General features: G+C 34.9%; 1 protein-coding gene across 1 annotated transcript in view; it reads right to left on the reverse strand.

The window, feature by feature from the left end:
- LOC149785160 (low-density lipoprotein receptor-related protein 4-like) overlaps window positions 1–27,757 on the reverse strand; it is a 172,658-nt gene that overhangs the window by 110,919 nt on the left and 33,982 nt on the right. The window contains exon 2 of the mRNA XM_089978939.1: window positions 2,834–2,971. Within this exon, the coding sequence (XP_089835065.1) occupies window positions 2,834–2,971 (138 nt within the window). The remainder of the gene's footprint in view (window positions 1–2,833; window positions 2,972–27,757) is intronic.

Genomic DNA, 27,757 nt, shown 5'->3' on the forward strand with positions numbered 1-27,757 from the left:
TGTCCACTGTAGTGGTCATATCAGACACCAGATCAGGACCACTGTAACAAGTCTTCTGGTGAAAACCCAATATTAATGATTTAATTCAGGAGTAGTAGTGATAACAAGATTGTCAAGATGGCCAATGGGCAGCCGTACTAGACTTCAGATTGGCACCATTTTCATTTAGGTCCAACTGGACATGATAAGAAGTCTTCTGGTGAAAACCCCAAATCAATATGACTTTCTGTTCAAGAAAAGTAGCAATAACAAGATTTTCATTCAGGACCAACTAGCCATCATAATAAGCCATCTTATAATAAATCTTCTGATGAAAAACTCCATGCCAATATGATTTTCCATTCATCATAAGTAGCAATAATAAGATTTTCAAGATGGCTGCCATAGTGGCCATATTGGAATCACGTTGGCCCCATTTTTTTTATGATCGGCTAGACCAAGAGATGAAAGTGTGTGTGTATTGTTTCCTGGCAATCCTCCAAGTAGTTTAAGCGGAGAACTGATGACTAACGTGTTTTAACTGATAGATGGATGACAAATAGATGATGGACAACAGACAAACCCATAAGCTTTTCTGGTATATGACCAGTAAAGCCAACAACACACATGAACAACAAATTAAAGGTGAACCACTGTTCTTGTCACAGAACCTTTTGGCACTCACAACATGCAGTATAGGTAGTACACAGGTAACTGGTTGTGTTGCATTTCATTAATCAAGTTTTTGAGTTTAATAAATTTTTATTTTTAAATATTTAATTAGCCCTGTCTATTCTGAAATAACCCTTCCTACAAATACAATGAATGCAGATGAAATTAGTACTCACCCACCCTACTCACCGTGGCATAGGCTCCTGGAGGCCAAGTGGTTTTGCACTCACCCAACCTACTCACCATGGCATAGGCCCCTGGAAACCAAATGATTTTGCACTCACCCACCCTACTCACCACGGCATAGGCCCCTGGAGGCCAGGTGGTTTTGCACTCACCCAACCTACTCACCATGGCATAGGCCCCTGGAAGCCAAATGATTTTGCACTCACCCAACCTACTCACCACGGCAAAGGCCCCTGGAGGCCAAATGATTTTGCACTCACCCAATCTACTCACCACGGCATAGGTTCCTGGAGGCCAAATGATTTTGCACTCACCCAACCTACTGACCATGGCCTCCTTGGTGTGAAAAATGGGGGTCAGACTGAGTAAAAAACATACTTTGATATCAAAACTGGGGGTCAAATTAAAAATTTGGGGATCTCTGAAGCGCAAATGATGGTAAAGGGAAACAATGGTGTAACACTCCCCTTGTTATAACATGGTAGTTGGGGCATAAGTGGCAAAACATTTACATAATCACTACGTAGTGACAGTGATACAAAATTTCATAACTGCTTCTATGTGTATGTGAGGTGGCGGGGACAAAACAACAGTGAAAAGTATAGTATTCATTTTAGTTTATGTAAATTAAATGTTTTCACTTTATGGTATTTATACATTTAATCATCAAATAATAATGCTATATTCCAACCCATACATTTGATAAATCAATTCATGCGAGATGGTAAATTTGGTCCAGTGGTCCATAGCAGTGCAAATGATATCCGGAATCCTATGCTAGTTCAGAATATAGACCAGGCCTGCATGTGCTCTCCTGCATGTCACTGGGGGCAACAGATGGAGACAAGTGTCACTATGGCTCAGTGATTAGCATCCTGGATTCACAACCAAAAGGGTGTGGGTTCAAATCCTACTATAGGATCTGCTGGGATCAGCAATAAGTTGAGGCACTTTACTCCCACTGTTCAGCACTAAATAACAACTGTATTGCTGTGCCAAAAAACACGAAACCAAAACCAGGCAGCGCAAAGAAGAAAATCTGAACTACTGGAAACAAATGGATTTTTTTTAAAAACTAAACTTTTGTAGTTTATCATAAGAATCAAATGGACAATAAACTTTTACTCACTCAATTTCAGGTCCAATCATACAAAATAGACATACATCAGTAAATACACATGTATATTTGTTCTGCTAAATTGTACAAATTCTTCACATCTTACCCAATTACTTTTGGATATGTGGAAAAAAAGGTAGTTGACTTGATATACTTCAATAACTGATATTACGAATTTGTCCACTGGAGTAAAAGTTGCAGAGAAAAGATAGTATTTTGTAATATGGAATTAACTATGATCAGAAAATGGAAAGGTTTACCACTGATTATTGTCCATGTGTGCCTATTTTCATGTATGTGCTGTAGTCAGCCAGATTTGAGAGCGTTTTTGTTCTTAAAACTTTGAGACTTAAAACTACTGCTCTCCAAAAACAATCCCTCAAGGCTTATGTAAACAAGTACAGGGATCAACCTGACAAGCCTAAATATCCCCTTTGATTTAAGAGGATGAAAACTAAGTTAAAAGTAAGCTAAATAAACGGGGTTCTCACAGCTCTGAAAAGAACATAAATATGGACTTTTTTAATGTATCTAGTTCATCACAACCTCTATCACCCCCCCACTTCTAAATAAGTCTAACTATTAATGCTAATGTGTAACTTTTTCTTGTTCTTTTCCTACACTAAATGAACTCAATCTTGTGAATTTTATTCCACCATGAGAACTATACATCTTGTGGATTTTCCTGATGTGTGCATGTAAAGCCATACAAACATCTACAGAAATTGGACAAATTCGGTACAGTAAAGGTTCTGATGACAGCACATAAAAAAAAAAATATGTTAATGAATATTGCATTCTGGAAGAGCAAATAAGATACATATAATTTAGACTGTTAAAAAGTTTTTGAGAGAACTTGTAGGAAAAAAGTGTACTTACTGCAGCCTTGTTCATCCATGTTGTTGTCACAGTCCTTACTGCCATCACAAACGAGTCTCTGCGGAATGCATTTGCAGTCACCACAAGAGAACTGGTGTGCTGCACATGTGCAGCTATTATCACCTAGTGATTCGACAGCTGAAAAATAGAATTTTATTTTCTTATACCATTACATGTATAACATTGAATTATATTTTCTTATACCATTACATGTATAACATTGAATTATATTTTCTTATACCATTACATGTATAACATTGAATTATATTTTCTTGTACCATTACATGTATAACATTGAATTATATTTTCTTATACCATTACATGTATAACACTGAATTATATTTTCTTGTACCATTACATGTATAACACTGAATTATATTTTCTTGTACCATTACATGTATAACATTGAATTATATTTTCTTGTACCATTACATGTATAACATTGAATTATATTTTCTTGTACCATTACATGTATAACATTGAATTATATTTTCTTGTACCATTACATGTATAACATTGAATTATATTTTCTTGTACCATTACATCGTATAACATTGAATTATATTTTCTTGTACCATTACATCGTATAACATTGAATTATATTTTCTTATACCATTACATGTATAACATTGAATTATATTTTCTTGTACCATTACATGTATAACATTGAATTATATTTTCTTGTACCATTACATGTATAACATTGAATTATATTTTCCTGTACCATTACATCGTATAACATTGAATTATATTTTCTTGTACCATTACATGTATAACATTGAATTATATTTTCTTGTACCATTACATGTATAACATTGAATTATATTTTCTTGTACCATTACATGTATAAAATTTAATTATATTTTCTTGTACCATTACATGTATAACATTGAATTATATTTTCTTGTACCATTACATGTATAACATTGAATTATATTTTCTTGTACCATTACATGTATAACATTGTATTATATTTTCTTATACCATTACATGTATAACATTGAATTATATTTTCTTATACCATTACATGTATAACATTGAATTATATTTTCTTATACCATTACATGTATAACAATGAATTATATTTTCTTATACCATTACATGTATAACAATGAATTATATTTTCTTATACCATTACATGTATAACACTGAATTATATTTTCTTGTACCATTACATGTATAACATTGAATTATATTTTTTTATACCATTACATGTATAACATTGAATTATATTTTCTTGTACCATTACATGTATAACATTGAATTATATTTTCTTATACCATTACATGTATAACATTGAATTATATTTTCTTATACCATTACATGTATAACATTGAATTATATTTTCTTATACCATTACATGTATAACATTGTATTATTAACATTGTATTATATTTTCTTGTACCATTACATCGTATAACATTAAAGAATATTACATTCAATTGTAATGTTGTGCAATGTGATGAAATTGACAAGATTTGAACTGAATAACCATATATATACATGCTTTCAAGTCAAGTAAAACTACACAGACCAAGACCGACAGGCATATTATGTGATGGCAGATCTGGTCCATGCAATTTGTTGGACAAAATCAGCATAAACAAAATAAACCATGATCTGCCAGCTCATTATGTAACAGCAGATCAGGGTCTATTTTATTCAAAGTTGGACTAGACATACATGCTACTATATATAGTACAGTACCCTTTATCATTGGTCACTATCCTGTAACTCAATAATGCTAAAGTGAGAAAACCTGAATTGATGCAGCAATTTATTTCCTGCATCAAAAATTTTGCTTTAAAGAATTTGCACATAAAAGTCTCACATAAATATGCATGTCTTTCTAGAATTTCAAATTTTTTTCTTTCTAGCCAGAAGAACTAGTCGATTGAGAAATGTAGCAGTCATGCTGAATCTTCACTAGTCTTTCCTACAAATGCCGACAAGTAACAACTGCAAATTTGCCAACCAACGGAATATTTAAATTATGAAAGTTACTAGCCCTCCTGGGAATTTACTGGCCTCTGTGCAATACATCCATAAAGACTGGTAACTGTAGATGGTGTAGAAGTCCAGTTATTGTTTGAAAACCATTTTCTTCTTTGACCAATGTGGGTATGTGAGAAAGTCACCAGTAGCTTCCATGGGTTGATGTTTCTTCCCAAGATCTTCTTGGGTTCTTCTGCCACCAAATATACTAGCATCCATGTACATGTATAGCCTATTATGAACTAAAACATGGAATTGAATCCCACAAAACCAAACCAAACCTGTTATGCAGAAGCAATGCTATTTCAGTCATAGTGACCTTGACCTCTAACCTTCTGGTTCCAAAATCAAAAGGGTTCTTCTTTACCCCATGTGCAAGCTGTCCACAATTGTTTGGTGGAAGTAATATACAACTTAGGTTGTGCAGAGGTCTTCCCCACTGGATACTGCTTGCAACAATCATAAAAAATAAAGTTGCAGGTATTAATGTCTTTTATGATCAGCAATTATACACATGATTATAGAGAGGGGATCTCAAAGAACTCCAAGATTTAATGCAAGGCCTAAGTCCTGGGAGGCTGAGATGGACCCTTGGATCATGAGTTGCATATAAAAATCTATCTTTCCATGCTCAGTTAAGTGAATATCTAGTTTTAGGGTGGGTATCTCAATGTTTCTATGTTAGGACCCTGGGGCTATTAGTTCTGGAGACATGGAAATACATTGGGGCATAATATAAAAGTCAAAATCCATGATGTGTTGACACTGGGATCATCAATCACTGATGCCAGTTCTCAGACATGGGATATGTATACTTGAGAGTTTAAGTTTATGTAAAATCACCCCTATCCCCTCTAGCTCAATTCCCAGGACTTGATTCCATAAACTGGTACAATATGACTATCACTTCATATGTCTAACTTCAGCAATGTAGTTCAAGGATATTATAAATGTAAATATATGGACAGACATATAGATGGGCTATCACAATATCTTAAAACCACATGAATAAAACTTAACTTAGTGCAAGCTTTGTTTCAGAAGTGTAATGTCCGCTTGTGTATACTGACATATCCATGTGACTTGCTGACAGGTATACAATCTTATATATAGACGGAAGACAAATATGATGATTATGGTTCACAACAAATATTGACAGAATACCTCTTCACTTTGGTAACAAACTGAATGAAGCCACAAATAAATACCTTCGAAGACCGACATTGTATTAAAACATACTCCACAATTTATTTTAATAATGTATGTACATTACAGTTACAGAAGCACTTTCACTGTAAAATGAATTACCTGTGTGTGTTAACTAAAAGGTTATATCATTGGCAGAAGAAGGATTTTTTTTTATCCAACCACAAAAACAGGTGACCCTTTGTCATAACCTGAATAAACACTTCTCTTTTGACTCAGTAGGACAAGCAAATACAAATCCTGCTTTTATTGTTGGCGCTTGTTTGCCCAAGTACTAAAACTAAATGCATGGTCTAAACTATCTGAGAGGGAGAAAGAGTTATTTAACAAGGGTTCTACAGAAAAATATGCAACAAATGCAGCTCATGCAATGTAAACCATGCAATGATGATATCCTTACATCATTCACACCAACTGCTAGTCCCTTTTACAGCTTCTTTCTCTCTTACCTGTCCAGGCCAGAAAGTTGCGATTCAGCCACGGTTGTGCTGAAGGGACTGAAGTTTGCAGCTACTCCATCTTACAGACTCAAACCCCAGTAAGTAAATATGGTTTACAACAGTTCGGTGATTGCTATGTCTAAAATTAGTTTCTATACTCTCATTTTGCAAAGATTTAATAGCTAAATCTGGGAGACCACAATCACTGTTCATGAAAAGGTAAGTAAGGTCAACAAAGTGAAAAACCACAGCAATGACATGGGGAAGAAAATCTATTTTTTTCAAAGAATAAATTAAAGATCTCAATGATGTCATGGAGTAATTTCTTTTCAAAATTGTAAATTAATTTTATTTTGTAAACACTTCTTGGCTAAATAATAGCAAAAGTTTTAAACATTGAGATATACAGTTTAATGAATCTGTAATGAATTTAATGCTGCAGGGCCTAATGCTCTGTAACTGTGCTAAGCGGAATTAGTCTCATGAGAGGGTTTTTCTTTTCCACATTTAATTAAACTCCAATGCTTCTAGCTCTAAGTGCCAACCCCCTGTACTGTTTTACTCCAGCTTTTAACTCATAAAGCCCTGGTACTGCATTTACGTGGCAGGAGGTAGTAGCCTACTGTCGAGCTCTGTAGTGTCAAGGTCATGTACGATACACTAAAGAAGTGGGTGGTATTATAAAAAGGTAGACAGATGTAGCTCTACAATGATACCCAATAATCTGGAAGTTCTAGTTGCACTACAAAATATGGAGGGAAAACCTAGTTTTTTTACCTGACTGAAATTGACAAAAACCTCCACGAGTTAATGAGTTAAAGGATCCTAGACAACTACAGAGAAAGCATTCCCTGAAGACCCTTTTCAGAACTAAACTTATGGTCTGATTGTGTTAACTGCAAACCATTATCTAACCCTAGTTTGTATGGAAAAATGCACAAAATCTATGTTCAACAACCAAATTATAGCCATATACCCGCTGTCCACACACTCATTTGCAACCTTTAATGTGTATTTGAAATTCAACAAATGTTATATTAAGTGGGAAATTACTTGTGTAGAATTTATTCTTAAGAGCTAATTAATTCCAAATTAAACTGAAACCACCAAACTCTACTTTAAACACTTTACATCTACTAAGAGAACTTTAAATTTCACAACAATTGCTATGATTAGACTAAAGTTTGACTATTGAGGGAAACTTTCTATCACTGATTTATAGCTAGTCTACAAACACACAATCCCACCCTAAAAATGGCTTTGTTTCAAATTGCCTCACCCTGCACTGTAACCTAACACCATTGTTCCTGACAGGCTGCAGATAAATACCATATTTTACAGAAATCACAGCCCCTAAATTTAACAGGAATTAAAGATTTACTCCTCTATCATAAACATACAATTGTTAAATTTATCAAGAGAATTTAAAAAAAAAAATTATAAACAAATTTCTGTTCTCTTCTAAACCATTATAAATAGCACACCACCTTAAATAATTTAATTTATACCTATTATACAAGATTCAGCTCACACTTCAATTGATCCATCTGAAAGTCACTGCAGCTTTAGACTGAAGGCATGCAAACAAATGTCATATTATTTATTTCTTTACTTCTTTACTTATTTATTTATACAAATTCTTTTGTTTTCATAAATTTTCTTGCATCACAATACCAACATAAACTGTGTCTTGAATCATTCTACCAACAGAAATTGTGTCCTGAATCATTCTACCAACATAACTTGTGTCTTGCACACAATACCAACATAAACTGTGTCTTGCATATCATACCAAAAGAAATTGTGTACTGAATTATTCTACCAACAGAAGCTGTGTCTTGCATATCATACCAACAGGAACTGTGTATAGAATCATCATACCAACAGAAATGGTGTACTGAATTATTCTACCAACAGAATTTGTGTCTTGCACACAATATCAACAGAAATTGTGTCTCGTATATAATACCAACAGAAATTGTGTCTTGAATCATTCTACCAACAGAAATTGTGTCTTGCATAATACCAACATAAACTGTGTCTTCCACATAATACCAACAGAAATTGTCTTGAATCATTCTACAAACAGAATTTGTGTCTTGCACACAATACCAACAGAAATTGTGTCTTCCACATAATACCAACAGAAATTGTGTCTTGAATCATTCTACCAACAGAAATTATGTCTTGAATCATTATACCAACAGAAATTGTGCCTTGCACATAATGACAACAGAAACTGTGTCTTGAATCATTCTACCAACAGAAATTGTGTCTTGCATATAATACCAACAAAAATTGTGTATTGATCATTCTACCAACAGAAATTGTGTCTTGAACATTCTAACAACAGAAATTGTGGCTTGAATCATTCTATCAATGGAGACTGTGGTCTTGATTATTAATATTCCAACAGATAAATTGTATCTTGCATATAATACCAACAGAAATTGTGTATTGATGTTTCTACCAACAGAAATTATGTCTTGAATCATTCTATCAATGGAAACTGTCTTGCATATATACAAAACTACCAAAAGAAAAATTGTGTCTTGCATATAATACCCAAGAGAAACTCTGCTGAATCATTCTACCAACAGAAATTGTGTCTTGAATCATTCTACCAATAGAAAGTATGTTTTGCATATCATTCTACCAACAGAAACTGTGTCTTTAATCATTCTACCAACAGAAATTGTGTCATGCATATAATACCAACATAAATTGTGTCTTAAATCATTCTACCAACAGAAACTGTGTCTTTAATCATTCTACCAACAGAAATTGTGTCTTTAATCATTCTACCAATAGAAAGTATGTTTTGCATATCATTCTACCAACAGAAACTGTGTCTTTAATCATTCTACCAACAGAAATTGTGTCTTTAATCATTCTACCAATAGAAAGTATGTTTTGCATATCATTCTACCAACAGAAACTGTGTCTTTAATCATTCTACCAACAGAAATTGTGTCTTTAATCATTCTACCAATAGAAAGTATGTTTTGCATATCATTCTACCAACAGAAACTGTGTCTTTAATCATTCTACCAACAGAAATTGTGTCTTTAATCATTCTACCAACAGAAATTGTGTCATGCATATAATACCAACATAAATTGTGTCTTAAATCATTCTACCAACAGAAACTGTGTTGAATCATTCTACCAACAGAAACTGTGTTGAATCATACTACCAACAGAAACTCTGTCTTTACTCATTCTACCAATAGAAACTATGTCTTACATATCATTCTACCAACAGATATTGTGTCTTGCATACAATACCAACAGAAATGGTGTCTTGAATCATTCTACCATGAGAAAGTGTGTCTTGAATCATTCTATCAACAGAAATTGGGTCTTGCATATGATAGTAACATAATTTTAACAATTTTCCATTATACATTTAATTCCACCCTCATCTTAGATCAAAAGAAACATCATCTTGTATACAAAAAAATAAAAAGCAAGCACATGTGTGCCTCTTTTAAAGCTAACTAAAAGACAAAGGTAACAATACATCTAAAGGCATTGATACATAAGACAGGAGGTTACAGGTAATCCAAAGGCACTGATAGGTAAGAGAGTGTGTAACTGAATACTGAACATCTCTGTATATGTATATAGTTGTACTGCTATCAAGATAGAGTAAACAGGGCAAAAACAAAAAACACATTTGTGCTACATTCCACTGTGTTTTCTGTTTATTAGGTTGTCTTGAATATAATGAATTACAAGTTCAGCTATTTTTAACTGTCAATGTAGTAAGAAACATAAATGTAGATATAAAACAACCAATGCATCTTCTGTAGATCTAATATTTCACAGAACCCAAAATTCCGATGCTTGGCTTCATAAATTCCAAAAACATTTTACAAGCTCAGAACTTTAATTTTGGTACAGATTTACAAACTGAAATAGCAGGGATAAGCAGCTGTCATACTGGGGAGGGGTTAGAGATGGTTTTTAAGATCTTTCCAGCTCACTATCAAACAGATTTGTCTATTATGACGACATACAATACTGTCCCAAGATGAAAGTTCTCACAACAGGTAGATGCTACGGGAAATGAGTAAACGAGAAAGTTTGCCCCTTAATTTTAGAAATAGAAATCATCTTATTTTAATAGGCACACTGCTATAAGATGATATCCTCCTAACCTTTAGATTACCTACCTTGTATACCTATTTAAAAAATGTATCAACTTACTCACCTCTAAGTTGTTTGTCTGTACAATTTGTGGGTGGACGTATTTATGACTGATCGGAAAATGTCACCAATACTTGTCATTTTAGGCAAGAATTTTAACATTTTCAGTGTAAAATGACTGAATTTTCAATTTCTTAGCTGATATTTTATACCGGTAATATAAACTGAACTGAGCAAAAAAAGTAGACCATGATAAATCAATATACATTATACTATTAGTAATTAGAAATACTAAATATATGCATATACTGTATATGTATTATTCTGATCCATGACAGGCTGCATTTAAACCTGTTCCCCATGTCTTCTCAGTTCAGTTTCCTCTGATCCTTGCCACCCATTTTTTTATATACGGACATTTAATATGTCCAATTATCATAAATGGGGCGGCAAGGGTAAGACGTAACTACAATGAAGTCTTCTATCCGTAACCATCTATACTCAATTATACATTCAGTCCAAATGCATAGATGTGGTTCTGATGCTGCATACCACACCGGTAGAACAAGGTCTATCCCCAAAAAAATTGTAGTCATCAGCAGAACAAACAACATAAACCCTGATCTACTTGTGCACTGTATGATGGCAGATCAGGGTCTGTGTTGTTTGTGTTTCGATCTGACTTGTAGGCAAGCATAATGGCACCATATCGAACTTTTACTATGCTTTCTGACATGGGGTCAAAACCTGTCCATTTGTACATATCAAAAGGTGCATGATGTCAGGTTATTCTGTTCAAGACCTGTGAGCTATTTATACTATAAGACAGCCAGATAACATAAGCATCAAACCAAAAACAAAATTTATTTATTGCATATTGCATGATTATGACCAAAAGTCAAAGGTATGGTTAGCAATGGACTTATGGTCATTGTGAATCAAAAGAATAATTTCTGAATTGCTTGCACTTGTCTGGATCTATGGTTATATGTAAATGTATACAAGAGATGGGATGGGAACTTATAACCATATGCATACAACAGCAGTGATTACTCTAATGGAACTAATGACAGTCACTAGATGACCTGATAAGTGTCAAATCTCAAGATGAAAAGAAAATAAGGTCAGAACAGCATGAAAAGAAAACATACCTACACAACTCTCCATCATACAACAATACTGTAAACTATATCAGCTTTCCAATATACAGTTTGGAGAGGGAGAAAAATATGACTGCTGCCTCATTTCCACCAGATATGACCAAACTGCTATATTAGAGGAAATGTCTTCCAAATCCAAAGATCGGGCAGCATGTTTTCTTTTAAAAGTGTCTCAACTTACCTCTACATAGACTGGCTCCTAATTACAATTTTCTGAAATATTTCTTCTCAACTTCACTTACATGAAATATAATCTATCCATTATTGGGAGCTGTTGTAGCACAGCTGGTAGAGTAATGAACTGGTAATTCAAGGGTTGCAAGTTTGGTAACTGCTTAAGTCAGCTTAGATCAGCTGCCTTGAGTTTCTTTCCTAATGGCACTTAGATCTCGTCTCTTAGACATGATTTAGTCAATAATGTGCTGAAAGTGCCATTAAAAAGAACAACAACAATAACACATGTGGTACAAATATAAAAAGTGCATAAAAAAGGACCTCTTTTATTCAGGTGTCCTCAGATAAACCTTTCCTATGCTTAAAATTCCTGGAAAGATGTATATGGACAACACTAATTTAATGTGATATTTTTAAAAAAATCACATTGCTTCATAGAAATCAATGAGTTCAAGGAGGTCAATGTCTCCTCCAATTTACTGCAATTTAAGCAAACACTTCAAGGGGGAAAAAAACACCTTCCAAATCCAAGTTCCAAGTAGAAACAAATCCTATATAAGATCACAGAGATACAGCTGATAACACCTGTGGTTGGCCAGGAAGGCTTATGGGATACCTAAAAGGACATTATATCAGGTCAAAACAGATTGAATTTCCCACAAAGTATATTAGTTTTCACTTTAATCCCTGCATCAAAAGACCTGATTTTCAATTATCTACATTTTTAACATCTGCTGAGATAAAATAAGGTTAGCAGTGGCTCATGAATACAATTTTGGAGAATCTGCTTTTAATATTTACTACAATATGTCAAACTGAAAACAACAAATATCCTGATCTGCCATAGCATAATGTGCCTGCAGACCAGGGTATATGCTCTTTGTTCTACTGATTACACCTTACAAGGGGCCCCGAGTGGCCGAGTGGTCTAAAGCGCTCTTCGTTACGGATCACTGCCATCTCACCTCTGCCTGCGTGGGTTCGAGTCTAGGATTCGGCCAATGTGGGTATGTGAGAAAGCTTGCCAGTAGCTTCTCGTGGGTCGGTGGTTCTTTCCTGGGTTTTCCCGGTTTCTTCCTCCACCATTAATACTGGCCGCCATGTATAGCCTATTGTGTGCTGAAAAATGGCGTTAAACCCTACAACAACAACAACAACAACACCTTACAAACTGCACAGATCCAGATCTGCCAGAACATTATGAGACAGCCGATCTGTGTCTGCACAGTTTGCAGTTGGACACAACTTATAAGCGAGTATATATGGTATGTTAAAGTCGAGTTCGATATCTTCCTTTCATTGAGATAAAAATAGCATATTTGAATTTTAAGTTATACAACTCTACTTTTTAAAGGTATAACAGCAAATTTACCCTAACCAGATATTGCAAATAAATCTTTATAAATTTGATGCCCATCTAAAATGACAAATGTCAAAGCAAAAATAACCAAACAAATAAAACTCCACTTATCAAGATACAGACTGTCAGTTAGTTTTACATTATGTAATGGATGAATTCTGAGATACAGTGTAATGCTGGCTTGCATGGCATTTTTAAAACATAACCAAATCTAAACTATTACACATTCTTTACAGTTTGTTTTCTTTAACTATTTTACTACAGCATGGTATAATTTCTTTCTAAGACCTGATAAATATGCATAGATCTCACTCATAACTGAACTCATCAAGGGTCTTGCTCGTATAAACCAGCTTTCCAATAGTGGTAAAAAGCTGAGCCAATCAGATACATTTTTGCTTTTGTTGGTTTTAACAACACTTTCAACACATTATTGTCTATTTCAGGCTAAGTGCATTTCCCAAAGACACAATGAAGGCAGCCAAACCAGGCTGGCATGGGTAGGTATCAAACCCACAACCCATGTCTAACACCTGAGACACCACAATTACAAGACTATCTCATAGATATGCAGAATATGCTCATTGTAAACTTATCCAAAATGTGATGTTATAAGACTATTTCACAAGTTGGGTGAGAATCTGATCAAAAATAGAGTTGCAAGCACAAGAGTCTGACATTTTATCAATAAAATATGAAAATTATTTGCAACGACATGAAGAAACCTTAATTGTACAAAACATATACACAAGAAATGCAAGTAAGACCCCATCCACTCCTTGAATATATTTATGCAACAGACAGAGTTATTTTGTGCTGTCACAAATTTTGGTTTTGTATTTTATTGATAAAATGTCAGAGGATGCTTCTAGTGAGTTGACAAGAACAGCCAATCAGCAGCAAGATTATTTTATTAATATGCACAGACTATTTAAAAAGTATGACCAAAATCAGATCAGAAATAAGCGTTAGAGCTGACAAGCTTAGCCATCAAATGCACAGTCATGTTGTTGCTGTTGTAGGGTTTAATGCCATTTTTCAGCACACGATAGGCTATACATGGCGGCCAGTATTAATGGTGGAGGAAGAACCCGGGAATACTCCAGAACGAACCACCCACCCACAATAAGCTACTGGCAAGCTTTCTCACATACCCACATTGGCCGAATCCAAGACTCAAACCCACACAGAGGTGAGATGGCAGTGATCCGTAATGGAGAGCGCTTTAGACCACTCGGCAACTCGGGGCTCATTTCAGTCATGATGTTGATATGCATGAGTTTAACACATAAGGCAAAAATAAATATACATGTATATGTGTGTTTCCGGTCAGCTGACCATCCATGTTTTTTACTGCCAACAATAGCAGTCCCTCCACCTTGGGTAAACAAAAATAATAACAAAAATTGAGCTGGCATAGCCCAGTACTTGAAGTGCTTTTAAGTACATTATATCTACTAAGCATATATATATATATATATATATATATATATATATATATATATATATATATATATATATATATATATATATATATATATATATATATATATATAATGTTTGAAAAAAACACCTACCCTAATTTTATAACGAGTGCAATAGGAAACATATTTCTGGAGAGGCCTCATCACACTCAACCAAGATCTTGCTAACATAGACCTATTTACCAAGTTTGATAAAAATCAAACCTATCTAAAGACACATATTCCAAGTTTGGTTCAAAGCAGATAAGAAAAATGGTAACAAACAAATGTTGATGGTCAAAAGAAACATGATACATGAAGGATACAGGGCCTTAGCTTAAGTTTACTTCACCATACTGACAGGTTAACTAAACTAAATAAATCATGTGGAACAAAATCAATCAAATGTATTTAAAGTGCACATGATATTTAAAAGATTTTTCCTTTTTAAACTGAGGAGGAATTTCACCCCGTAATTTTCAGTTCTAGAATAGAACCCTATTTCAAGCACTCAAAAACTCTGCAAAAATAATGAAATATGTCCTCTGTATGTGTAAATATTAAAATAAAACACATTTGACAGTTTGATATGTCTATTTACCAAGTTTGATAAAAATCTGATTAGAAATACAGCCTCAAGAGTGGCAACAGCTCAGCCAATCAGATACCATATCACCTCATCAATATGCATGGTTCCTGCTCATTATAAAATTCCAAGTTTGATCAAATCTAACTAAATATACGGTCCTCACACAGGTAAATTCCAAGTTTGATCAAATCTAACTAAATATATGGTCCACACACAGGTAAATTCCAAGTTTGATAAAGTCTAACTAAATATATGGTCCACACACAGGTAAATTCCAAGTTTGATAAAGTCTAACTAAATATATGGTCCACACACAGGTAAATTCCAAGTTTGATAAAGTCTAACTAAATATATGGTCCACACACAGGTAAATTCCAAGTTTGATAAAGTCTAACTAAATATATGGTCCACACACAGGTAAATTCCAAGTTTGATCAAGTCTAACTAAATATATGGTCCACACACAGGTAAATTCCAAGTTTGATAAAGTCTAACTAAATATATGGTCCACACACAGGTAAATTCCAAGTTTGATCAAATCTAACTAAATATATGGTCCACACACAGGTAAATTCCAAGTTTGATAAAGTCTAACTAAATATATGGTCCACACACAGGTAAATTCCAAGTTTGATAAAGTCTAACTAAATATATGGTCCACACACAGGTAAATTCCAAGTTTGATAAAGTCTAACTAAATATATGGTCCACACACAGGTAAATTCCAAGTTTGATCAAATCTAACTAAATATATGGTCCTCACACAGGTAAATTCCAAGTTTGATAAAGTCTAACTAAATATATGGTCCACACACAGGTAAATTCCAAGTTTGATAAAGTCTAACTAAATATATGGTCCACACACAGGTAAATTCCAAGTTTGATCAAATCTAACTAAATATATGGTCCTCACACAGGTAAATTCCAAGTTTGATCAAATCTAACTAAATATATGGTCCACACACAGGTAAATTCCAAGTTTGATCAAATCTAACTAAATATATGGTCCACACACAGGTAAATTCCAAGTTTGATAAAGTCTAACTAAATATATGGTCCTCACACAGGTAAATTCCAAGTTTGATAAAGTCTAACTAAATATATGGTCCTCACACAGGTAAATTCCAAGTTTGATAAAGTCTAACTAAATATATGGTCCTCACACAGGTAAATTCCAAGTTTGATAAAGTCTAACTAAATATATGGTCCTCACACAGGTAAATTCCAAGTTTGATAAAGTCTAACTAAATATATGGTCCTCACACAGGTAAATTCCAAGTTTGATAAAGTCTAACTAAATATATGGTCCTCACACAGGTAAATTCCAAGTTTGATAAAGTCTAACTAAATATATGGTCCACACACAGGTAAATTCCAAGTTTGATCAAATCTAACTAAATATACAGTCGTTACACAGGTAACAAGTTCAGCCTATTACATACAAATCAGCTCATTATCAAATTTTTTTCAGATGTAAATGATCAAAGCTTTCCATAATACTCTGATCAAAAATATAGCTTCAAAAGTGGTAAGAAGCTCAGTCAATCTGATGAATGATCACCTCATTTTGTAACTTGTGGATCTCGCTACCTGTGTAACGTTTCCAAGATCCTGAAGATACAATCCCATATTACATGGCCTCCAGAGTAGTAAAAAGTAAATGTTGACAAATAAACAGGCAGAATATGATGGTCATAACATAAACTCTCATGGCCTTGTGGTCAGGTAACTAAACATTAGAAGCACGGGGTCTTGTGGCCAGGTGAACTAAAGATTAGAAACATGGGACCTTTTGTGGTCAGGTGAACTAAACATTAGAAGCATGGGGCCTTGTGGCCAGGTGAACTAAAGATTAGAAACATGGGGCCTTGTGGCCAAGTAAACCAAACATTAGAAGCATGGGGCCTTGTAGCCAGGTGAACAAAACATTAGAAGCATGGGACCTTTTGTGGTCAGGTGAACTAAACATTAGAAGCATGGGGCCTTGTGGCCAGGTGAACTAAAGATTAGAAACATGGGGCCTTGTGGCCAAGTAAACCAAACATTAGAAGCATGGGACCTTTTGTGGTCAGGTGAACTAAACATTACAAGCATGGGGCCTTGTGGCCAGGTGAACTAAAGATTAGAAACATGGGGCCTTGTAGCCAAGTAAACCAAACATTAGAAGCATGGGGCCTTGTCGCCAGGTGAACTAAACATTAGAAGCATGGGGCTTTGTGGCCAGGTGAACTAAACATTAGAAGCATGGGGCCTTGTGGCCAGGTGAACTAAAAATTAGAAACATGGGGCCTTGTAGCCAGGTAAACCAAACATTAGAAGCATGGGGCCTTGTAGCCAGGTGAACAAAACATTAGAAGAATGGAGCCTTGTGGCCAGGTGAACTAAACATTAGAAGCACAATGTTCCAAAATTTAAAGATAGAACTTGTAAAATCTCTGTACTATAAATGATATAACTATCTGTGCATGATTTGTTCTTCCTAGAATGTCGTTAATTTGGCTTTTAGTGATGAAACTCATGAGTAAACAACACAATGTGCCTATTTATTCCTCATCTTTGATGGAAATCAGTTTTTAAGTTGAAAAGTTGAATGTTACAATTATAGAATCAACAGATACAAAATTTGGGTTGTAAATCTGAATTTCAAGTACAATACTGAGGTTGTTATAATTACAGAATTATCAAGTGCAATTCTGGTTGTAAATCTATTTGAAATGAAATGCAGGTCATTACAATTTGACAATTGTTAAAAATAAAACTCTGAATTACATTTTTTTAAAACAATAAAAATCTTTTTCACAATAAAAATTAGGAGAATGAGAAAAAAAGGTATTCACATCATTATGCCCAAGAGATGACTTTTACACAGAGCATTAAGCTGAGTCAATTTGTTTGAAAAGGTCTGAATGTTGCTTAGTTTAATAGCACTTGGCTTATTTAGATACAGGAGATAGGTGCCTTTCCCAAGAAGACACCAAGGCAGTTGACCCTGGCTGGCCTGGGTGGGTATCAAACCCAGGACTACTGGATTATGAATCCAATGCTGTACCCAAAAAAAAGTAGTATGAATAGGCAGTCACGCTGTACAGGACTTGCTGCCACATGAAGAACAAGTCCTTTGAAACAAGATGTCTCACCGGTGTCCAAATACATGTCAACATACCCCTTGCTGAAACAAGGTGTCTCACCGGTGTCCAAATAGATGTCAACATACCCCTTGCTGAAACAGTCTCACCTGTGTCCAAATACATGTCAACATACCCCTTGCTGAAACAAGGCGTCTCACTGGTGTCCAAATACATGTCAACATACCCCTTGCTGAAACAAGATGTCTCACCAGTGTCCAAATACATGTCAACATACCCCTTGCTGAAAGAAGATGTCTCACCGGTGTCCAAATACATGTCAACATACCCCTTGCATCTGACTTTCTGACACAAAACTTTAACATCATGACATTTAACTAGCCAAGACAGCGCAGACACTTTACACTTGCTGCAATATTATCTCAAAGTTTTCATTTGAATTCCACAATAAATGTTGAAGATATATGATTTCTAAAAAAAATTAATATTGTTGAAGATAATGAAATTACCATGGGTGAGATAAAAGTGACTATTGCATCTCACCATGCTTACACTTGTGAGACACAACTGAATGAATCAACATAAGTTTTCATTGACCTGAACAGTTCCTGGTAAAAAAAAATGCACGAATCTACAAATGTATATATGGAACAGACATCTGGACAAAAAAAGCATAGGAAATGCACTGGAAACTTGATTACACCATGTGCAACAAAAATGGCACTCACATTAAATATGGTCTTTTCATTCATTCAAAGCTAATAAATAAATAACTGCCAACACATTCCTGTACCTTGTACATCACATAAAAGTTTCAAATTCATGCAGTAGTTGATACCAGCAAGCATGAAAAATTTGTTTTCAAAGAAAATATCTGTAAAGCAGTATTAACTTCACTGCTGGAAGGTTTGAAGATTTGACCTCTCTCTTATTTTAACTGCTGATTGCATGATATATCCCAAAAGTCTGCACTTAGAAATCTTCTGGTTATGATATTTCTAGCCTTGCTAATATGTCAAAGTTTTAATGAAGTAGGTTGTGACATTTAACAAAATCTGAGATCCATGGTTCAAGTTCAAAATCTGAACTTAAAGCATGATGAGTTTACAAAGAGGCCCAAGTGTGATTCATATCACTCAACTGCATAGTTTAAATAGTCCCATATGATATGTACTGAAACTGTTTATAGGAAAGGAAAACTGTTGCCACATTGACTACCATATGTATTTGCTTATAAGTCGAGACAAACTGCAAACAACAAAGATCCTGATCTGCTGAGGCATCATGCTCCTACAGTTCAGGGTCTAAATTGCTTATTCTACTGATTACTTCTAACAAACTGCACAGATCCAGATCTACCAGCTCATTATGTGACAGCAACTCTGGGTCTGTGTAGTTCGCAGTTGGATTGGTTTTATAAGCAAGCAGAGACAATATTAATGATACTGTCAAATATCATCTTTCCTAGGATAAATAAATGATCACTTTCTTGGCATAGAGAGGACAAATCACTCTTTTACAGCCAGTATTCTCCTTTAGATTTCCCTCTTCCCCTTGTGACTAAGCCGTTCAAAAACCTGCAACTGTCCAAAGTTGCCTCCCTAATGAACACATGCTTTACCTGGCATTATGAGGCAAGCTGATCTGCAGAGTCAGCATGGGTCTGACCTTATTCCCTTAGGTCACCACCCCTGAAGTCATTAATTGGCAATAACTGAGATCCCCACCCAAGGGAGCTGCAGAGGCCAGGTAGATAAGGCACTGGGCTCATTACCAGAAGGCTGTGGGTTTCACTCCCACCATGCAAGAACCTCATTAATATGTATGGATTTTGCTCATGATCAAACTCATAAGATTTGGAGAATAAGCTTACTAAATCACATTAAAATCGGATCAGAAATATGGCCTACAAACTGTTAACAAGCTCTGGTAATCAGATGCAAGATCACCTCATTAATATGCATCGATTTCTGTTGTAAAAGAATTCATGAGCTTATGCATCCAATGTCATCAAAATCTGATCAGAAAAATGACCTTTAGAGTCTTCACAAGCTTACCCAATCAGATGCAAGATCACCTCTATAATATGCATTGCTACAGCTCAAAACTTTACATGTAGATACCAAATCTTACCAAAATCAGAAATATGGACTCTACAGTGTTAGCTTGGCCAAAAAAATGCAATATCACCCCATTAATATGTGTGGATCATGCTTATAAATAAACCCATATGAGGTCTTGACCCCACAAGTCCCGATGGTATAAGCTCATGTACCAAATCTCATAAACATCTGATCAAAAGTATGGCTCTGGAGTGTTCACAAGCTCAGCCAATCAGCTGTATGATCACCTCTATAATTAGAGAGGGATGTCAATCATAACAGAACTCATTCAAGAGCTAAACCTGATCAGAAATTGGGCTTCAAGAGTGTTCACAACAACAGCCAGTCAGAAATATGGCCTCAAAAGTGTTCACAACCCCAGCCAATCAGAAATTGGGCTTCAAGAGTGTTCACAACCATAGCAAATCAGAAATATGGCCTTAAAGGAGACTAGAAATCAAAATTTTCCTTCTACGTATGTAATTCTCTACAGATTTTAATTCGACTGGCATGTTTATAAATTAAATATCGTAAGCGGGTAGTGATTTTATTGCATGGAAGATACGACGATTCCGTAAATTGCCGAGTTTTTCCGAGTTTTAATGAGACGACAGATCACGTGGTTCCGTGACGCAATACTAGCCAGTCCTCGAATACAAACATAAACATTGGCGAGCGAGGCAGACGGAAGGAGACCACATTTGGGTTGCACATTCAAAACTTGAATCTGCAGTCTGATATAATAGTTTATGTACTGTACTGGTCAGTGTTAAAAGAATTTGTTTAGGCACAGACCCCGGGCAGGTGACTTAAATAAACTCAAGCCCTGACTGAAATTCCACAAGCCCGGACAGTTCATACCTGTCAACTCTCAAGCCGGGAGAAAAACCTCCTGATTTTGGGGGTATTTCCTCATCTACATCTCGATCTCGTAATATCTCTAAATTTTTCGCAGCGAAGTCCCGATAATTACATTATGTCTGTCAATTTTCATTTGTCAGAAGAAGAAAAAACCAACCCCAAACCGTTTATAAATAGATATAACGTATGCAATCCACAGTCTAAGCTGCCACACTGCAGACATCGTTGTGATATGACTGAAAAATTGTTAAAGCTACGTTAAAAATTCAAATCACACGCACACACGTCTAAATCCGGCACTGGACGAAATAATTAATATCACACAACATTTTTTCTTCTTTTTTTTTCTTCTTCAGTAAATAGAACGTGAAAATTAAACATTATTCAAGTAAATTTCAGATGTTTTTTAAACAGCTACAACAGTACTATAGTATAACAAAATTAAAAGAATACAATTGTCACCAATTAGCTTAAATGAATGATCACTGTGAAATTTTCTCTGCAAACAAAAATCGCATCTCCATTTCCGCCAAAGAAACTCGGCCAGTTAACACATGACATTCCTCGACCGTATATGTAAAGTTTAATTACCATAATTAAATTAAAATGAATAAAACAAAATATACCATGCAGTATATGTGGCCCTAAAGAACTAATTCTGAATAAATATTTTGTTCAGCAAACAGTGTTACATGCATTAAGACTTAAACCTGAAGTCCATGGCATCGTAAGTAACAACAAAATAGGCATCGTTTATTTTGGCAATCAATTGCTGGTGCTTACACACACACACACACTGTCGAACAGGGTTTCTTTGAAGTATGTCCGAAGGGCAGTCCTTTTCACAAGATCAATGCAAGGATGGAATATGTTCATCAGTCACATCGGCTTTATTGTGATGTGATGTGATTTTGATTTTTAACGTAGCTTTAACAATTTTTCAGTCATATCGCTATGATGTCTGCAATGTGGCAGTTTATAGTGATGTCTAGCACTGGGGCATCATGCCGCAGACATGTAGCATGATGTCCCACCCAGTCACATTATCCTGACACCAGGCCGACCAGTCCTAACACTAACCTCTTAATGCTGAACGCCAAGCGAGGCAGCTGTTAGTACCATTTTAAAAGTCTTTGGTATGACTCGGCCGGGGATCGAACCCACGACCTCCCGCATCCGAGGCGGACGCTCTAACCACTAGGCCACCGGAACGGTCACATCGGCTTTATTGTTTGCGTACTTAAATCAAAACTTTAGCTATTTTGCAATTTAGCCAGAGCTGACCAGAATATGCAAAATGGGCTTGTCCTGGGGGAATAATAAGGCGTATCACATGGAGAAAAGGTACGTCCCATGGGCGCTCGCACATTGGGGCAAGGGGTTGGGTCAATAGCCCGCCCCCCGCCCCAGTTTCTATTGTCAGCCATTTAATGTGAAACTTTGACCTCTTTTCTTTTAATCGCTGTTATTTAAACTGCCCAAGGAATAATTTTATATCAGTTCCAATCATTACAGATTACCGTTTATGCATACTACATGTATACAATGATTTTTTTTAAAATTTGTAATTTTTATAAGATTACTTTAAAAATTGTGTTTTCTCGAAACACGACAGGTTTAGAATATTATTTTTGGCAAAGCCTCCATTTGATTAAAATCAAATCTAAATTTCACCTTGGACAGTATTGATTTGATTTAGATTGTGCCATGTTAAGGCATGCATGTCAACATCTTGAAAATACATTTACTAATTTCACCAGCGCGATCAAAGTTTCCTCAGGCAAACAATTTTTGTTTCGACAAGCCTGACGGGCACCTCATTTTGAATACAGGATGGGCCGGAACTAAAACCAGAGGGACCCAGGGTGTCGGGCTATCCGATTTATTTTTAGCACTGCTGGTGTAGATAAAAGATCTGTGAATTGATTGTTGCATTTTGTGGTCACTTACTCGGCCTTCTGCCTATTTTCGTAACTCGCACTTTCAACACTTTTCCCAGGATTTAAAATATTCAACGTTATGTCTGGAACAGAGCCAACTTTTTGTCTAAGCCTAGCATTTGCGTATCCTTGAGCTGCCATTTTTTCAGAATCCCTGTCGTAACAGTTCTTTGAGAAATGTAACGAGCACATAGGGCTGTATGGTGTTGCTTTGAAATCGACTCGTCTGTAATAATGTATCCATTCTTTCAGTATGCCTTTATCTTTCGGAAAAGAAAAAAAATGTTGTCCACTGGCTTTTCTTAATGTTTTATTACACCCGTAAGCAACGCAAAACGGTATTGTCTTTTACTCTGGCAACTCCCACTTGGGCTGCTGGAGTCGCTACTATGACGTCACATCCCGAAAGTAACCGAATAGGCGCGGAAATTTTGCATACGAGGTCACGGAAATTCAGCTCCTAGAAGATAGGCCAATATTTTAATATTGGCATTTCGGTCGCAGATGATACTTCAGAATAAGGTTTACTGCTATAGTACCTTTATTATTATCCAATATTTCCATTGGTTTCTGGTCTCCTTTAAGTGTTCACAACCCCAGCCAGTCAGAAATATGGCCTCAACAATGTTCACAACTTCAGCCAATCGGACAAAATGTTACCTCCTTTATATGCAATGGCGTCTTATGATATAAATTTAACCACTCCAAATCTGATCAAAATCTGATCAGCAACTACTGACAGACAAATGATGCAAAACAGACAAAAGGCCATACCATATAAACTCACTTGGATTTGGCAAGGCAAGCTAAATAGGACACTCCAGGGGTTGAAAATTCCCTAACCCATCTAACCCAACAACTAAAATTCATTGTTTGATAAGTGAAACTTCATGCATGTAGCTAGGTTTAACACTGAAAAGAAGAAAAACAATTTGAAATTCTTCACAATTTTCCTTGCATCATCCTTGCCATGCCTGTTAGGTCAAAACCAGAATTGTCGCCTCTTGCAGATTAACCCATTTTGTCTGATTTTATGATAGAGATAAAAATAAAGAGGTATTTATCTTGCTTTCTGTTATCTTCCATCATCGACTTACAATGCATGGAACCAACAGTAACAAGTGTGGTGCAACAGTGCAACATCAACACCAGAGGTGCAGCTGATGTGTAAGAAACTCCCATGCTGCAGTACTTGAGAGAACTCAGCTTATTTTTCAAGTAAGAAACAATAAAAAAAATTGAAATGAGGTATATCTATTTCAAAAGATAAGTATCTATTTTCAATGTTGCAATTTAAACTTTAATCCCCCTGCAATGGTGTCACTGAGATTTTTTGAAATTGAAAATAGAAAAAAAAATTGTCTATTGAAATGGATATCACTTTTCAAATCATTATTTTTTAATTAGACCTGGGGTAGTAACAATGATGACCCAAAACTAATTTTTTTTAACTTTGCCTAAACTAGATTTGTGTTTGTATAACATGCCATTGCTGGCAAATACACAAAACATACAAAAAATAATTTAAAAATCTGAAACTGTGCTATACCTGAATGAAAATATAATCCTGTCATCTACATATTCATCAAAATATATGTACCATATTTCATTTGAATATCTATAGTGATTTTTCCTAATTATGCTAACAAGTTTTTGTCCATGGTCTAAAAATTTAAAACTATTTATCAAAAGTTAAAATTATTGTAATGGCCTGAAAATCTAATTAGACCATCTACAATTACATGCAGCTATGTTAGCCAAATTTCATTTGCTTACAATGTGTAGTTTTTATCTCTCTCACTAGAATAGACCCTGCTTAATACAGTATAATTATACTAAACACTATACTATACTATATACCATACACAAACAAATTAAAAATATAAAATAACTCTTAAAATTCTGCCTAAGGAAAATGAATATGCAAGTTTGTTATAAAATATTACCTGTGGAAAAATATACATAACATGAAATGAATTGCCTTTTGTTAATGTTGTCTACCAGTTCTGACTGTTAGGTACACGTAATTTGTTCAGCTTTGTTATACAAGGTACTGTATTTTATTTTAATTAATGTAATTAAAAATAAAATTACGGTTTCATGCAACAACAAAAATTATTAATCTAACTCCACCCTTTATAGACCTGTCAAATTGAAATTAAATCTTTTCCCAAGTAGTTCTGATTTTATCAGGTGATTTCAGAAGAATACACATTTGTTATACATATGGCACCTAATTTTGAGGTTCATTTCTTTTCGTTTGACTGGCATTATCTACTAAAATGGGACTGAAGGCTGACAGCTTGTGAACAATGTGCAAAATATTTCATCTTCAAATTTTGATCTTGATATGATCTGGGACACAAAATGTACCATACTACCAGATACGGTGCCACTTACATAATTCCTAAACTACAACACACAAAAGCACATGCAGAGTATGCAATAGGTAAGATTAAAGAATTAAAGACTTCTTGTATCAATCCAAGTTTATCTCAAGGTCTAGACAAAATGGCAGGCTATAAATATTGTATTTTATCATAGAGTGACTGGTAACGTGCTGTAAGAATAAACAAGATACAAGTTCAAGAAATGGATGAACAATATAATCTTTTTTGAGTTGTGGGGAGGGAGCTGGGATTTTCTTTCCAACAGGGATATTATTTTCTTCTCATATAATAGTTCCTTTCTGCTACAAACCAGAGCAAGAGTATATTTTTTAAAAAGCTATTTTGGGGACTGGGAATGTTTTAAAAACAAGAATCACATGAAACTATGTAACTCTACCCTTCAGAAATTAAATGGTCAGTCCCTAACAGTGGCTGTCTTCAGAAATTAAATGGTCAGTCCCTAATAGTGGCTGTCCTTTTAACAGTTTTCATTTATTCAAAATTGAAATCCAAAATGTAAACTGTCATCTTTCCTAAAGAACACACTATTTTTATAGGAATGTAAATAATGTTTTTGCACAGGGTCACTAACGTTTGTGGGCAACCAGCGCCAGTTTTTGTGGATTTTATGATTTATATACACCACAAGCCCAGTGAACAATGATCCTTTAATGATAACAACAGGACTCATTTTCTGGTCCAAGATTGTAAATACCAGCAAAAATGTCACTATCCCACAATCAATCACGTAAATTGATATCAAAGAAAATAAATGAATTCCCATTGGGCCCAATAAAAAAAGTACATATGGTTCTTGTTACTCAACTGACAAAATCTTTTCCTTCTGACCCTACATTCTTGGGTGGAAAAAAGATTTGGAAAAAAGAAAAAAACTTGGGAGAATTTCTTTTACAAAGAGACATAACTTATAATGACTAAAGTTAAATTCAGGATGCGAATGATGTTTATTTTCTAGTTTAGGCTTCATTTAAATCCATCCAGACCAACAACAAAAATTTTGGACCAACCTACCTACCCTAATTTTTCTTCAATGTGACCAGATCCAAATATGTTTTTATTTGGCGATATAATAACTTTACAATCTGAGATGGGAATCATTTGGTATAAACTAGTGAGATTGGAATCATATAACTACCAAGACAGGAATTATAAGGTATAAACTACAGAGAGGGGAATTATATGGTATAATTATATGGTATAAACTACTGAGATGGGAATTATATGGTATAAACTACTGAGACAGGAATTATATGGCATAAACAACTGAGACAGTAATTATATGGTAGAAATTGCTGAGGTGGGAATTATATGGTATAAAATAGTGAGATGGGAATTATATGGTATAAACTACTGAGACAGGATTTATACAGTATAAACTATTGAGATGGGATTTATATGGTATAAATTACTGAGATGAGAATTATATGGTATAAACTACTGAGATGGGAGTATGGCATAAACTACTGAGACAGGAATAATGCATAAACTACTGAGACAGGAATGATGTAGTGTAAACTACTCAGACAGGTATTATGGGTACAAACTACTCAGACAAGAATTATAAGGTATAAACTCCTGATTTTGGAATTATATGCTATGAACAACTGAGACAGGAATTATATGGCATAAACTACTGAGATGGGAATTATACGGTATAAACAATTGATACAGGAATTATATGGTATAAACTACTGAGATAGGAATTATATGGTATAAAATAGTGAGATGGGAATTATATGGTATAAACTACTCAGATGGGAATTACATGACATAAACTACTGAGATGAGCATTATATGGTAAAATTACTGAGATGGGAATTACATGGTATAAACTACTGACATGGAAATTATATGGCATAAAGTACCAAGAGAGGATTTATATGGTATAAACAACTGAGATGGGAATCATATGATATAACTACCAAGACAGGAATTATAAAGGCAAAAACTACTGAGACAGGAATTATGTGGTGTAAACTACTGAGA

Source organism: Sinohyriopsis cumingii, chromosome 13 (assembly GCF_028554795.1).
Source record: "Sinohyriopsis cumingii isolate HCF-2022 chromosome 13, ASM2855479v2, whole genome shotgun sequence".
Taxonomy (NCBI): Eukaryota; Metazoa; Mollusca; class Bivalvia; order Unionida; family Unionidae; genus Sinohyriopsis; species Sinohyriopsis cumingii.